The sequence below is a fragment of the Cebus imitator genome, unplaced genomic scaffold, assembly GCF_001604975.1.
Source record: "Cebus imitator isolate Cc_AM_T3 unplaced genomic scaffold, Cebus_imitator-1.0 Scaffold142, whole genome shotgun sequence".
NCBI lineage: Eukaryota > Metazoa > Chordata > Mammalia > Primates > Cebidae > Cebus > Cebus imitator.
Window position 1 is genome coordinate 1,524,446 of NW_016107457.1, and position 14,729 is coordinate 1,539,174.

The 14,729-nt window shown below is 31.9% G+C and overlaps 1 protein-coding gene across 1 annotated transcript in view; it reads left to right on the top strand.

The window, feature by feature from the left end:
- PHYHIPL (phytanoyl-CoA 2-hydroxylase interacting protein like) overlaps positions 1-14,729 on the top strand; it is a 76,817-nt gene that overhangs the window by 52,569 nt on the left and 9,519 nt on the right. Inside the window, exons 2-3 of the mRNA XM_017542272.2 lie at positions 10,574-10,770; positions 12,778-12,952. Of these exons, the coding sequence (XP_017397761.1) occupies positions 10,574-10,770; positions 12,778-12,952 (372 nt within the window). The remainder of the gene's footprint in view (positions 1-10,573; positions 10,771-12,777; positions 12,953-14,729) is intronic.

A 14,729-nucleotide genomic window follows, 5' to 3' on the forward strand; every position in this document is an offset into this window, starting at 1 on the left:
CGCCTATGAGTGAGAACATGCGGTGTTTGATCTTCTGCTCCTCTGTCAGTTTGCTGAGAATGATGGTTTCCAGGTTCATCCATGTCCCCACAAAGGACCCAAACTCATCGTTTTTTATGTTTCTTATCAGGTCTATCTTGATGTTAATGTTGGAAGGGTATAATGAGGCATGTTCCACCCTGTCTTCCATTATGGCCTTAACTAGATTTTCAGGTTAACTCTGGAATGCCCTTGTCTGAGAGGAGGGGTCTATTCAGATGCCTGGCTAGGCCTTAGAATTTTATTTTTGATTTACATAACTATTGAACTCCATCTAAATCAAACACTAGTTTTTTTTCTCTTAAAAATAATTTCTCAAGTTTCTTGATACATTTCTAGTCTTTTTTTTTTAAAGCATTCTCACTTGGTGCTTTCTCCCTATGCAATGTGCCAAATGAGCTAAACTGAAGATGCACTGTTCCTTAATGCTTTTTCTCTTGCCTCCATTTAGAGTGTCATGTCCTCAACTTTCCCACTAGTCTTCACCTGTTGAAATTTTACTTCTCCTACAAGGACGAATGTCACTTGTTTTCTGAAGTATTTCTTGATTTCCTTAATATTCCTTAATAACCTAGTCTTTCAGTTAGGTTTTGTGATTACTTTTATTATGGCATCTTCTGCATTCTTTACTATTTTATATCCTTGAGGCATGAGCTACTTCATACATGTTTGCACCTCTTCTATTGTCTACTTTTGATATGTAAATAATTGGTACCTAATAAAACTTTTGTAATAATTGATAAAAGTAAATTTGAAAATATACACATAAGCTAATTAGAGTGATAAACATCCTCCACCAGCTTTATAAATCTGAACTGTTTGTCATAGTGTAGGAAGCCACCTATTTCAAACACCTGCTTCAAGTAGCAAACAACAAATCATCCAAGGTAGATATTTAAAAATCTTCTAAGAAGAGAGAGTGTACATTGTACTTTACTATCCTGGGGAAGGTTTCCTAAATTTAACATATAAATCCCAACAGGTTGTCTTCAAGAGATCTTACTCAAGTCAAAAATACAAAAAAAATGCCTTGCAACAATGATTAAACTTGGCCCAGTGTAAAAACTGTTTTAACAGTGAATGAATTTGATTTCTGAGTGCCTGAGGTAATAACAGCCTCCTACATCCAAGTCATGCAACCCATCATCCAGATGTTACAGAGATTAACAAAAACCAGTCACTTAGATTCTATACCTTTAATATAAGACTAAGACTATCAACTTTAAAATTACCTATACGTTAAAAAAGTGTTTTAACTATTTCTTGAACTTCTAACCAAAGTTCATTCCTAGAGCAAATGGAAAGAGAGAGGAGGATCCAGGGAAACTTCAGGGCCAAAAAATATGAGGAGAATGCAAAGTCTAAGAGTGAATTAAAGTCCTCTTCAGAAAAAGAAAATTTATCCAAAGCACTGACTATAAGGAAGAGACTTAAAAGCACACACAGGATTCATTCTTGCTGTGCTTCTGGGGTAAAGAGTGTGAAAAGAAAGGGGGAGATGCAATTTGGAAACTTTGATAATGAGTCAGGGAAGCAAGAGGAGAGAATGTAAGGTTTCTCAAGACAAAAGAAAATTACATTTGAACACATGATCCCTTTTCTACCTCCTTAAAAAACACCATCCATTGAAAAACAAAAAAAACAAACAAACTATACTACACGGACAGATGAGGGCAATCTTGAACTAGTAATCTCATAAACTACTTTTATGCCAGCAGTCTTTTATGTAAATGAAGAAGAAAGCAGAAAAAGGTAAACAAGATATTATAATACTCTGAATATCCTTAAACACCTATGAATATGAAAAAACACTGTTATTCAAACATGGAAAATAAAATCAGAAATTAAAGAGAAAAGGAAGAAATGAAACAAAGATTGATTGAACTCAGGCCGGAAATACAGATGAAAAAATTATATTAGAAATTACAAAGATTCTAAGGAAAAATAGACTTGAATGAAAACATAATAGAGGCATTAAAGAAAAGTGGGAAAACAACCAAGCAAATGAAAATGGGATAATGAAAGAAGTAAAAAAGGCTGGAAAGAAAGTGGTTTAAATGAGAGGCAAATAAGATCCAACATATATTCAATTGGAATCTCTTTTACAAAAAGAAAAATATAAAAGATCACAAATATTTACAACTAATCCAATAGAACTTTACAGAATAATCCACTCCAAGGCATATACATTTAAAACTGTTAGATTTTAATGATAAAGAAAAAAATGATTACGGCTTCCTAACTAAAGGAGCAAAAAAAAACTTATAAGAGCAAAAGAATTAGATTGATAAAATATTATTCAAAATGAACACGCAAAAGCAAAATAACAAAGGTGAAGCATTTTCAAGAAACTCAAGGAAAGAAAGTATATATTGACCCATTATGTACTTCAAGTATCAAAGCTATAGAGAGACCTAAAGAAACAAGAACTCAAGGAATTCTGCAGCCATGAGCTCTTTTTTTGCAGTCTACCAAGGAGTGAGTTGTATATATTTAATTGAGCACTTAATATTTCTAATTTTAGATACAATACTAAAAAAGGTGGAGATGATGAAGGAGGAAGAATAATATATAAAAGTATATTCTGGCAAAGATGAAATAATATAAGAAATGGGAGAAAAGGGGAAAAAGAGAAAACTGAAATATGCTCATTCGTTAATATATAAACAATCGATGGAAGCCAAAGGTTATCATTATCAGCTGAAAAAACAAGTAGTAAAGGGTTAAAAAAGAAAGCAGGAGATTAAGCACATTTAAAAAATATATAAATACAATGGTAAACATTAGAAGAAAAACACATTTTTTTCCTAAATACTAAAAGAAATTAGGAGAAAAATAACTAAAGAAAGCCCATGTAGAGAAGACACACAAGCATAACGTAATGCATATGGTAATTGAAACATAAAGTAATATGCTACATTTGAGATCAAACATATCAGTAGCATTAGTAAATGTTAACAGGCCGAATTCACCTATTATAAGTAGAAAAATTATTTTTAAATTTGGCTCTCAAGGACAAAAATCCAACTATTTGCTCTATAAAAGATACCTAAAATGTAGTGATTCAGAAGGCTAAAAATAAGGGGAGAAGCTATGCAAGAGAAATAGAAATAATAAGAAAGCAGGAGTTGCCATCCTTATAACCAGACAAGAATTCCTGCCAGAAACACAAAGAAGGACACTTTTAAATGATAAAAGCCATAATTCACAGTGGAAGTATAGCACTTAATATTTATGAGCCAAGTTATAAAGCACTCACATTTAAAAGCAGAAGCAAGTAAGAGATGGAAGGACACATGATATTAAAGTACCATGGTGATAAAAGATTTAACATACCACTTTCAGCCTGAGACAGATAAAATGGACAAAACTAAGGAAAACATACTAAAGAACATAATTGATAGATCTTATAAATCTATCTACATCTATATCTACATTTATACCTATATCTTTAATCCCTGATAGTAGAGAATGTACCACATATGGAACATTCACAAAAATAAATATTAATTCACAAAGCATCAGTAAATTTCGTAAAGTAGAACAATTACAGACAATACTTTGATAATATGCAATAAGTAAAGCTAGAAATTGGTAACAAAATAAAAAAATTAAAATATATCTCCACCTTGGGGGAAAAAGTTAAATTAATAAACTCTTGAGTATAAGAGGAAACAAAACTGAAATTACAGAAATACTTAAAAAGTTATGAAAACCCTACATATCAGAAGCTAAGTTATGCTTAAAGTACTGGTCAGAGAAAGAGGATAGGTTTAAACATTTATTACCAATGGGGGGCAAAAACAGTAGAAACACATGAAATAAATTTCTATTATAAATCCTAGGGAAAACAACTATGTAATTTCCAAAGTAATACACCAGAATGGAAATAATAAAGATCAAAAAAGAAATTAAAGCAGTAGAAAATAGAAAAAAATACTAAACCTAACTACTAACATAACAGATTCTGAGGGTCTTTAAAAAAAAAAAAAAGGAATGGAAACAAACGAAGGCCAGAAACTATGGGATTTGTTACTGGTTATACTGGTTAAACTCTCAGACTAAAGACAAAAAGAACTGTAAGTAAATGCTGAAATAGTTAATAGGTTTTCCATAGTGGAATGAATCAGCAATTCAGAAACTGCTTCAGCGTATGCTATATTGAGTGAATAAGTAAATATATTATAAATAATGAGAGTCGGTTTCTCACTGTTGAGAGTATCTCTAATTTGAAAATTAAAAATCTGAAATGCTCCAAAATCCAAAACTTTTGAATGCTCACATGACACTCAAAGGCAATATTCACTGGAGACTTTCAGGTTTCAGATTTCAGATTAGCATTTCTAAAACTGCAAATATTCCAAAATCTGAACAAAAATTGAAATTTGTTAACAGTTCTGGTCCCAAGCATTTTGGATAAGGTATACTTAACGTGTATGTAGTTATACAGATGGTAAAGGGGAAAACTGGAATGAACACTGTGATGTTGGATTAGAATTGGATGTATCATTATAAACCTGTGGTGTTGTTATATGTAAGTGTAGAAATATAGATATAAATATGCACACATATGCATGTATTTCCTATCTCTTGTAGCCATTGAGAGGGTCGCTAGAAGCAATGACACTCTTAACAGTAATGAGCACGCCTAGTACTCAGATCTTAGTCTCTAAATGCCATCCTCTGCTAAAATTAGGGCTTAGCTCCTGAGAGAAATGGCTGATTCCAAGGCTGGGATATGAAACTATAAAATAAGCCTTAAACACCTGGTTAATGGAAGAAAGTAAGCAAGTGCTCAAATAAGAGAGGGACATGCCAAAAGGAACCAGCTTGAAGGGCTTATATTGGCCAAATGTGAAACAAGTTGAGCAACACAATAAATAATAGTAACAGATTATCTTAGTTCATTTGTGCAGCTATAAAAATATACGTGAAGCTGAATAATTTACAAATAATAGGCATTTATTTCTAAGACTTCCAATCCAGGGTCAAAATGTGAGCAGATTTTTATATGGGGCTGCTCTCTGCTTCAAGATGTCACCTTGCTGGATGGTAGAAGGTGGTCTGGGCAAAAAGGACTAACCTGTGTGTAAAGATTCTTTTATAAAGAACTTAATCCCTTTCACTAAAGAGGAGACTTCATGATCAATCACTACCTAAAGACCCCACTTCTTAATGCTATTGCATTGGGGATTAAGTTTCAACATGAATTTTGGAGGGGACACAAACATTCAAACCCACATTATAACCCATTTAATAATAGAAGACCTGAGCCTCTAGTGTTATAAGAAATGGAGAAGTTCTTCCTTATAGGGGACCACAAGTAATAAATGTAGATAGTATGGTAGAATATCACCATTTGGCAAATTTATAATTGATTCAAGGAAGAATCATCAGTATATACTATAATTAGTGGAGTAAAGTTTGATGTGAAACCGGACATTTACAGTCTTAAAATATCTCCCCACAAAATGCTGATTAATTACAAAGGGAAAAATAGAGGAACCTTGTAGACACTAGCTTAGCCAAGTGATGAACATTAACTTCACCAGTAATGGAAGAAACCAGTTAACACATACACAACATTATGTCAATGGTATTTCTGCCAAAAAAAGAAAAATCCCAATGATGAGGTAACATCAGACAAATTCAAATGGAGGAACATTCTACAAAATTATTTTCAAAGATAGAAGACAAACACAGACTGAGGAACTATTCCAGATCAAACAAGACATGATGGCTAAATTACACCCTGTGACCACAAAGTTTTGGGACTTCGTTTTTGCTGCTATACAGATTTTTTTTAAAACAAATAGTGAAGTATGAGGTCCATAGATTAAATGATAGGGTGATAGTAATTTTCTGATTTTGATCATTGTACTTTGGTTGTGTAAGAGAATATCTTTCTAATAAAATACACATTTTACTGTTTAATAATAAAGGACCATCCTCTTGGCAGTTTACTCTCAAATGGCTCCGAAGCAAATTGTATATGTGTATGTGTGGAGAGAAAGAAAGAAAGAGGTGGCAGGGGGAGAGACAGAGAAGGTAACAGAAAATTTGATAAAACATTACCAACTAGAGAAGCTGGGTAAAGGGTATATGGGAGCTCTTAGTACTAGTCTTACAACTTTTTTGTAAGTCTGAAAGTCTATCACAATAAAATTTATCTAAGAAAAGGAGAATGAATTCAAAACCAGATAGCTAATAAATGAAACAAAAGTGGCAAAGTGATGTTTTTTAAAGTTGGGTGATAGATGGGGATTGATTGTATTATTTTGTCTACTTGATGTATGCTTGTAAACTTCCACAATAGAAAGACATTTAAAAGGGAATTAATCTGCAGTGATCTCTTCATTGATAATGTGAATTTGCTTCCTTAAACACTCTTGTTTATTTAGGGCATTTATTTATAGGTTCAACTCAAACCCTAGCAAAATTCCATCTAACTTCTTTGCAGAAACTGACAAGCTGATTCTAAAATTCATATGGAAATTCAAGGGACCCAGAATAGCCAAAATGTTATTTTCTTGAAAAGAAGAACATAGTTCCAGGACTCACCCTTCTTGATTTCAGAACTTACTACAATGGTCCAGTAATCAAGATGGTGCAGTACTGGAATTAGGGATAGAGATCAGAATTGCAAGTGTAGAAATAAACCATATATTTATGGCCAGTTGACTTTGGCAAGGGTGCCAAAGCAATTAAATAAGAAAAGAATATTATCTTTTCAACAATGCTGAGATAGCAACATAGTCATATGAAAAACAATGAAATTGGACCCCTACCTCACACCATATACAAAAATTAACTCAGAATGGATTAAAAACTTAAATGTAACAATTAAAACTATAAGACTCTTAGAAGAAAATAAATCTTCATGACCTTGGGTTAGGCAGTGTTTTCTTAAAATATAAGCCCAAAAGTATGAGGAACAAAAGAAAAATAGATAAATTGGACTGGTCAAAATAATTTTTTGTGCTTTAAAAAAGCAAAAAAAAAAAAAACCAAACCACAGAATGAGAGAACATTTTTGCAAAGCATATATCTGATAATAGACTTGTATCTAGATGATAAAAGACCATTACAACTTAGTCATAAAAAGACAACTCAGTTTTTAAAAAGGGGCAATGGATCTGAATAAACATTTCTCCAAAGAAGATATACAAATAGCCAGTAAACACATGAAAAGATTTCCAGCACCATTAGCTATCAGAGGAATGCAAATTAAAACCACAATGAGATACCACTACACAACCACTATGATACCTTTTTAATAAAAAATGATAGATAATAGTTCCTAAGTTCAACATAGAAATTATTATATGACACAGCAGTTCCACTCTTAGGTATATACCTAAAAGAAATGGAAATACATGTTGGCACAAAAATTGATTCACAAATGTTCATAGTAGCATTATTTAGAATAGCCCCAAAGTGGACATAACCCAATGTTTATCAGCTGACGAATGGTGTATGCATACAGTGGAATATTGTGGTGTAATAAAAAGAAGTACTGGTACAACATGAATAAAGCTTAAAAACATTATGCTATATGAAGAAGCTAGTCACAAAGGGCCACATATTGTATGATATCATTTAATATGAAATGTACAAAATAGACAAATCTATGGAGACAGAAAATAAATTTTTGATTTGTCTAGGACTGAAGGGAGGGGTCAAGTGTGTATGTGGGCAAAGTGGGAGGGATGATGGCTTAGGTGCATGAGGTTTTATTTTGGGGTAAAGAAAATGTTCTTAACTTCTTGCGAGTGTGGATGCGCAAGTTTGAATCCACCAAAAACCATTGAATCGTATACTTTGAATGAGTGAATTATATAGTATATGAATTATATCTCAATAAAGCTGTTTTTTTTAACAAAAATTTGATCATTCTTTTGTAAGATAAGTTTAATGAGAAGAGAGCTATATATAAAAAGTATTAGTGTAATTTGGCATTGTTTTCAGCTTGCATTTCAATAGTTGCTGTCATTAGAAACTGCTTTTGAAATGTTTGTTCTCAAAAGCAACTTTCATGTTTTGGATAAACAAAAGTATATGAAACCATTTATTCATTCTGCATTTAATTTAGCCAATCCACAGTGTAACCACAGATGTTAGAATCAATTGGCATGTAGAGAAACATAGCTAGAATTGGCTGTAAGATGAAGTCTTACTAAGGAAAGGAAGCTACTTGTGGAAGTATGCTTGACAGGACTGAGATAGTACTGGCTGGTTACTGATATTATTAGTGTCATGTGGATAACTGTTATTCATCAGTTTTTAGGAACAGAATCATTGTCTTCCATCACTTATCTCAAAATCTCAGTCAGTTAAAAATTGATTCACAGAGAGTGAAGAAAAAGAAAGTTACCTGTGAACTTGTAAGATTTATCTAAATTAAATTTTTACCTGGCCTACCTAGGTAAGAAAGTCACATAGAAGTTAATCTAGTGGTTTGTTAAGAACTAGTTAATCTAGTAGTTTTGTGATGAGTAGGTTGAAAATGAAGATTTTTAATATAACTCATTCTTTTCTAGGCTTGAGCTTTATGTCGTTCTGCATAGGAAAAATATAATTTGAGCAAAGTTTTTCGCTTACAATAAAAGTAACATTTTTTTCTCTCAAATTGTAACAATTGGAAAAATTTTTTAAAAAGGAATTATGTTCTGTGAAATAATCATTTGTGACTTTAAGGTTGAAGAAGATAACAATAGTGGAAGTTTAAATGCAAAAAATATTAATAGTATCTTAGTGTTGCTATATTGAAGTTGTGTTTTTATTAAATTGAATCAAATGCAAAATAGCTTTATTTTTGTCTACATGATCCTAAATAACAATTGCAATTATGTTTTCACTCAGTTGTGAAATTATATGGACATAGTTACAATGCAGATGAATTCTACAAAAATTTCTACTATTGGAGTTCAGAAAGTTTTTCATTAATATTACTGATGTTTTAAAGACAAGTGGAACAGACTAATGGGTTGAAATGTGAACTTTTCAAAATAGTACAAAATTACTAATTGCTAATGTTTGAGTGTTTTTTGCCTTTTCCTTTCCCAACACCATTATAAGGATTTCACTTGATTTCTTCCCTGCTCTTAACATTTGAAAAGCTTTAGGCTAGAAGTAATTTGGGGATTCTATGCAGTGTGATGAGGAGGAAAGTAAAGGTGGAGAAGTAATTTTTCTGGGAGTTTTGTGGAGAGGGAATGTGGAGAAACTGGACTGTGAAGAAAGTACATAGGAGAAGAAAGAAGAATTTTTAAAAGTATTGCTCAAGAAGTACTCAAATAACAAAGAACTCAAGTTATTTTGAAATTAGTTTTCGATTGCCTTTGGGTTCCTCTGGCTATAGCGCAGCTTGAAATGAGACAACATGGGTCAAAGATTTAATGAAGTTGGGAACTGTCAAAAGGTTTATATCAATGACTGTCATGGAAATGTGGGGGAGGAGAGAACAATCTAATCTGGAAATGGAAAGTATTGCCACAAGGTGACATTCTTTGTTGTTTTTTTGTTGATCAACATTTTGTTATTTAAGGAACAAGTTAAGTAATTGATTTATGGCCTACCATTTTTTTCTTACTTGAATAACAATTGTTTTTCTCTTTTGAGGCATTGAACATTATATTGGCCTGGGGAAAGGGAACATATTAAAAAATGGAGTAAAATTTGATTCTAGTATGTCTTTTTTATATATAAAATAAACTTGGCAGATCTTTTTCTTTTTGTCCTATGTTCCATCAAATCCTGCTTGATACTGTTAGCCAAATTGTTAGCATTTTCTCTAAGTAGAATTATAGAGATAATCTTTAAAGTAACCAGGTGTCATATCAATTCTTCAAGATTTTAATATCAATCACTATGGCAATCATCTTTTTTCTTTAAGCCTTATTTGTTGTTTCAGCTCTTAAATTCATCAAGATTCCATAGATAAAAGATTTCTAGAGTTATCCTTGACATAGTAACTTGTAAGTGAACGGTCTTCAGTATTATTTGTATATGTAATATAACCATTACATGCTATTTCTTTATATAATGCTTCTAAAATGCAAGAGGAGGGGTAATTTTTATAGACTGTCACTGCTGGTCATGGACTTTTAAAGAAATGCTTCCTTCATTTGGATGGACCCTTTCATTATCAACATTTCTATGAAATTATCTGGCTTAAAACCGTTGATATTACTTTAGAGAAAAGTTGATTGGTCATGTAGAAAAAATAGGCTCTTGAGGCTTTTTAGAGGGAACCTAACCAGTTTAGTGGATCGTGTTTTCGTTTTCACTCTGAAAACAATTGGAAAAGTAAATGGGAAATGTAAAGACGATAAGGACTAAGTCCTCTCTGCTTTTTATTAGTAATATGACCTTATAAACATTCTTTACTACCACTGATACTCAAATTACTTCATGAACAAAATGAAATCTCAGATTCACTAATGATTTCAGAAATAGGTACTCAGCTAACGACCTTGCAAACTGGAAAATCCATTAATTGGAAATTAACTTCCTGTACATTGTTTTCTTGCAGGGAATAAATCACAAGACAGTGGCATTGCAGAGATGGAAGAACTGCCTGTACCACATAACATCAAAATAAGCAATATTACCTGTGACTCATTCAAGATTTCATGGGAAATGGATTCAAAATCAAAGGATCGCATTACACACTATTTCATTGACCTCAATAAGAAAGAGAACAAGAACTCCAATAAATTTAAACACAAGGTAAAATTTAACAAATACTCATGCTTATTTGCATCTTAAAACTTTCTAAGTATGAGGACATTTTAAAAGAATGAATAATATTCTACTAATGGCTTATGTGATGTACTTGGCTTTGAAAAAAATAAAAATTATATGTAATTTTAAAACCCCATCATTCTAAGAAGTTTTGTAAGAAAGGAAATACCATGTTTATTGTTAAAAGATAATTTTCAAAAAAGGTAAAATCATGACTATCATCTAGATATAAATTATTTTACGTTAAAGATTTTATTTAACTCATTAATGAGAAAACCGATGAGGTGTTATAACCAGTTCAAAGAGTAATCCAAAGAAAAGACTTATTTGTAGATCCAGTATAAACTGGTATGAAAGTTCTCATGGGAGGGGTGAAAAAGAGGGCTGTCCTCCACTGAACATAATTTATTTGTGTATATTTAGACAAGAAGAACTGAATTGTTATCAGTTTCTACAAAGTACAGAATTGTAAAATGGCTTCCGTAACAGAAACAGATAGCCAAAAGAGGGTGCTACAGGCAGTGCATAGTTTTCCAATGAAGCATACACTTTTTTCTATAACTGCCAAACAAGGAATCTGATGCAGCTTATAAACTTCAGGATATTTTAAAAACACTTTAGAGCTGAAAATTGCTTTAGGTAGTCAGTTGTTTTTTGCTTTCAGGTTTTTGTTTTGATAATGAATTTTTTTGTGTTTTGCTTTTTAGTTTTGAGAATGAAAATTATTAACATTTAGATGTTTTTAGGCATATAATTCTGGTACTTATTCACATGCCATATATCTTTTCTGATATATCTCCTTCTCCAGAAGTATCTATAAAGAAGATAAGTTAACTGCTTTAAGCATTCTTTCTTAAGTTGCAGTGTTTTCACTGATGATGAGAATCTCATCTATTTTTTTAATATTGATATCAGATTTTAAATTGGTAGATACTTTGGAACTGTCTTATCTTGCCTAGAAATTTTGTTTTTATTAGATGTGCAATTATACATACTAAAGATAACTGAGGATCATACATACTACAGATAAATGTGAAAGAGAGAACCAGATTAAACAGTTATTCTTTTTCCTGAGTTCCTGATTCTGATTGTGCTTTCTAGTGATGGATATTCTGTTTGCTGACGTTTGCCTTGTTAATATATCTCCGAAATCTCTTAAATTTTAAACATTAAATGATGAATTTTTCAAGATTTGATACCTTTTTTTCACTCTTCATTTGGAATTCCATATCCTTGGAAATGTAGTGAATATTCAACTAGCAGGTTTAATTTATCACCTTACTAATCATTGTTTAGAAATGCCTAAACTTTTCTGTGACACATAAACTCTATATTTGAATGAAGGTGAAGCAAAAATTCATATTTTTAGTGTTTTCTCCTTTAAGATATAAAATATCAAGTAATGGGACGCATTACTAAAATATTGGGTAGTATAAATTAAGCAAATATTTAATAATATTGATTTATATTTATATTAATAAAATATTTAATTATTGAAATATTCAATACTATTGAAAATTTTTAATACTATTAAATTTTATCTGTTATGTCTCTGTTTTTTAAAGTTTTGTCATTATGAGAATGTTGCATTTTGAGGAGCTTATAGTGTACAGAAAATAACACCATACTAGAAATCAAGAAAACTGGAATCCAAGTACATTTATGTTACTAATAAGCTATATGACCTCAAGCATGTCTCTTAATAAAGTTGGGCCTTAGTTTTTGCATATGGCAAATAAGAGATTTATATATAATGATTGTTAAGTATTTTTAAGCAGAAAAATTATATTTTCGGGAATTTAATAAGCTCTTCTCTATTGTCTACAGTTGATTAAAGTTATACTGCTAAATTAACTTCTTCCTCTCCTCTCCTTCCCTTTTTCCTTCCTTCTCCCTTCCCTCTTTCCTCCCTTCTCCCTTTCCTTCCTTCTTTCCTTTCTTTCTCCCTATCTCCCCTCATTTTTCTCTTTCTCTTCCTTCTTTCCTTCCTAGGATGTTCCCACAAAATTGGTGGCAAAAGCTGTTCCCTTGCCTATGACTGTCCGTGGACACTGGTTTTTAAGCCCAAGAACTGAATATACAGTGGCAGTTCAGACTGCCTCAAAACAAGTCGATGGTGATTATGTTGTGTCTGAATGGAGTGAAATTATAGAATTTTGCACTGCAGGTAAGAGAACTAGGTACAAATATAGAAAAAAACTTTAATTGTTCTGGGGAAGTTAATTATAGAAAAATATTTCTCTTTTGTAATTATAAGGTGACATATATGACATTGATCATTTTTTGTGTTGTCAGTAGCATTGTATAACAGAATAAACAATGTTGTATTGATTGAAGGAAGCTGAAGTTCTCAGTAGAAAAATCTGAGTAATGGCTTCAAGTCACTTTTTTTTTCTATATCCATAGTTTGATTTTTTCAAGATTAAAGCTATGCAAATAAAAATGGATGCAGTTTGAAAATATACTCAGCATATTTTTTAGCTTCATTTTGAGAGAGACAGAGCTTTCTTCTTTTTTTTATTTTTTATTTTCACCAATATGAAAAGGCAGAAGCTAAGAAAATCCTTCTCTAATTTAGGTAAATGGAGCAGATCTCAATGACTGTCCCTAGCAGAAATGTTACTAGATTTTTCACTAGCATAATAGAAGATTTTAAGAAAATCTGTATCTAAACTAGGGTCCTGTATGTGTGTGTATGTCTTTGCTTCACTAGAAAATACCTCAAAGCCATTGTTTGGGGAGGTTTTATATGGAACAGAACCTTAATAATCTATCAGATTGGAAATATTACCATTCATCTCACTAATTTATCTATTGTTTACTTATTCATTAAAGAAATAGTCATTTATTGAGCAGTGTTAATGAGATACAAAGCTATGGCTACCTGAGTACTCCTGTCATCTTTTCCTTTTGTCTTTTAGAAAGGAGCTTTTTTTTTCTCTAGATGACTGTTTCCTATGAAAAATAATAGAGGCTAAATCTACAAGGAACTTAAGCTGTTCAAAGTTCTTGTTTATCAGAATAATTTACAGACTGTTTCACATAAGCTTTATCAATAACCCTGACTCTAAATTTTGATGAAGCTATTTTGTATAAGTTGACTTTTAATCTGAACATCTAATTCATTCAACATTAATTAAACCCATGCTGTGAGCTAGGCACTGTACAATGTATTGGAAAGAAAATAAAATAGAATGCCACTGGCTAATCTACTTCTTTTCTAGTCTATGACAGGGATTAAAACCCTGTGCTTATCTCAATCTTAAAATGTTAATACTTACCATAATAAATCATTATTGTCCATATATTTATCTGTTCTTTTAGATTGTCAGTTCTTTGCAAGGAATAATAACATTTTTATCTTTTAACTCGATCATCTAATTTTGCATAGTACCTTGTACATTGTATGTTCTAATCTCAGTAACTGTTTGTTGAGCCAATGAAGCAGTGAGTAAACAAACTGTGTAGCCATGAGCAATTTAACTAGGATGCCTCTGTTTGGAAATTCTTACTAATATTTATTGGCCATAATGTTTCCCTAGTTTCTGGTATAGGAGTTAGACAACAATTCTAAAACAACTTTCAAAACAAAAGGTGGTAAACAAAAAAAAAAATCAGATTATTTCACAGAAGCTTTAGAGTTTCAAGCATCTTGTATACCCAAGTCTAATGTACTCACTATTATTTTTGCTAGATTATAAACTTCTTTTATTCAGTTTATCAATCAGTTGAAGGAAAGCTAGTATGGTGCTAATGGCTATTACTTGGGTTATGAAAAGTTTTTTTTGTTTGTTTTTTTTTTTGAGACAGAGTTTCGCTCTTGTTACCCAGGCTGGAGTGCGATGGCACGATCTCGGCTCACCGCAACCTCCGCCTCCTGGGTTCAGGCAATTCACCTGCCTCAGCCTCCTGAGTAGCTGGGACTACAGGCACGCGCCACCATG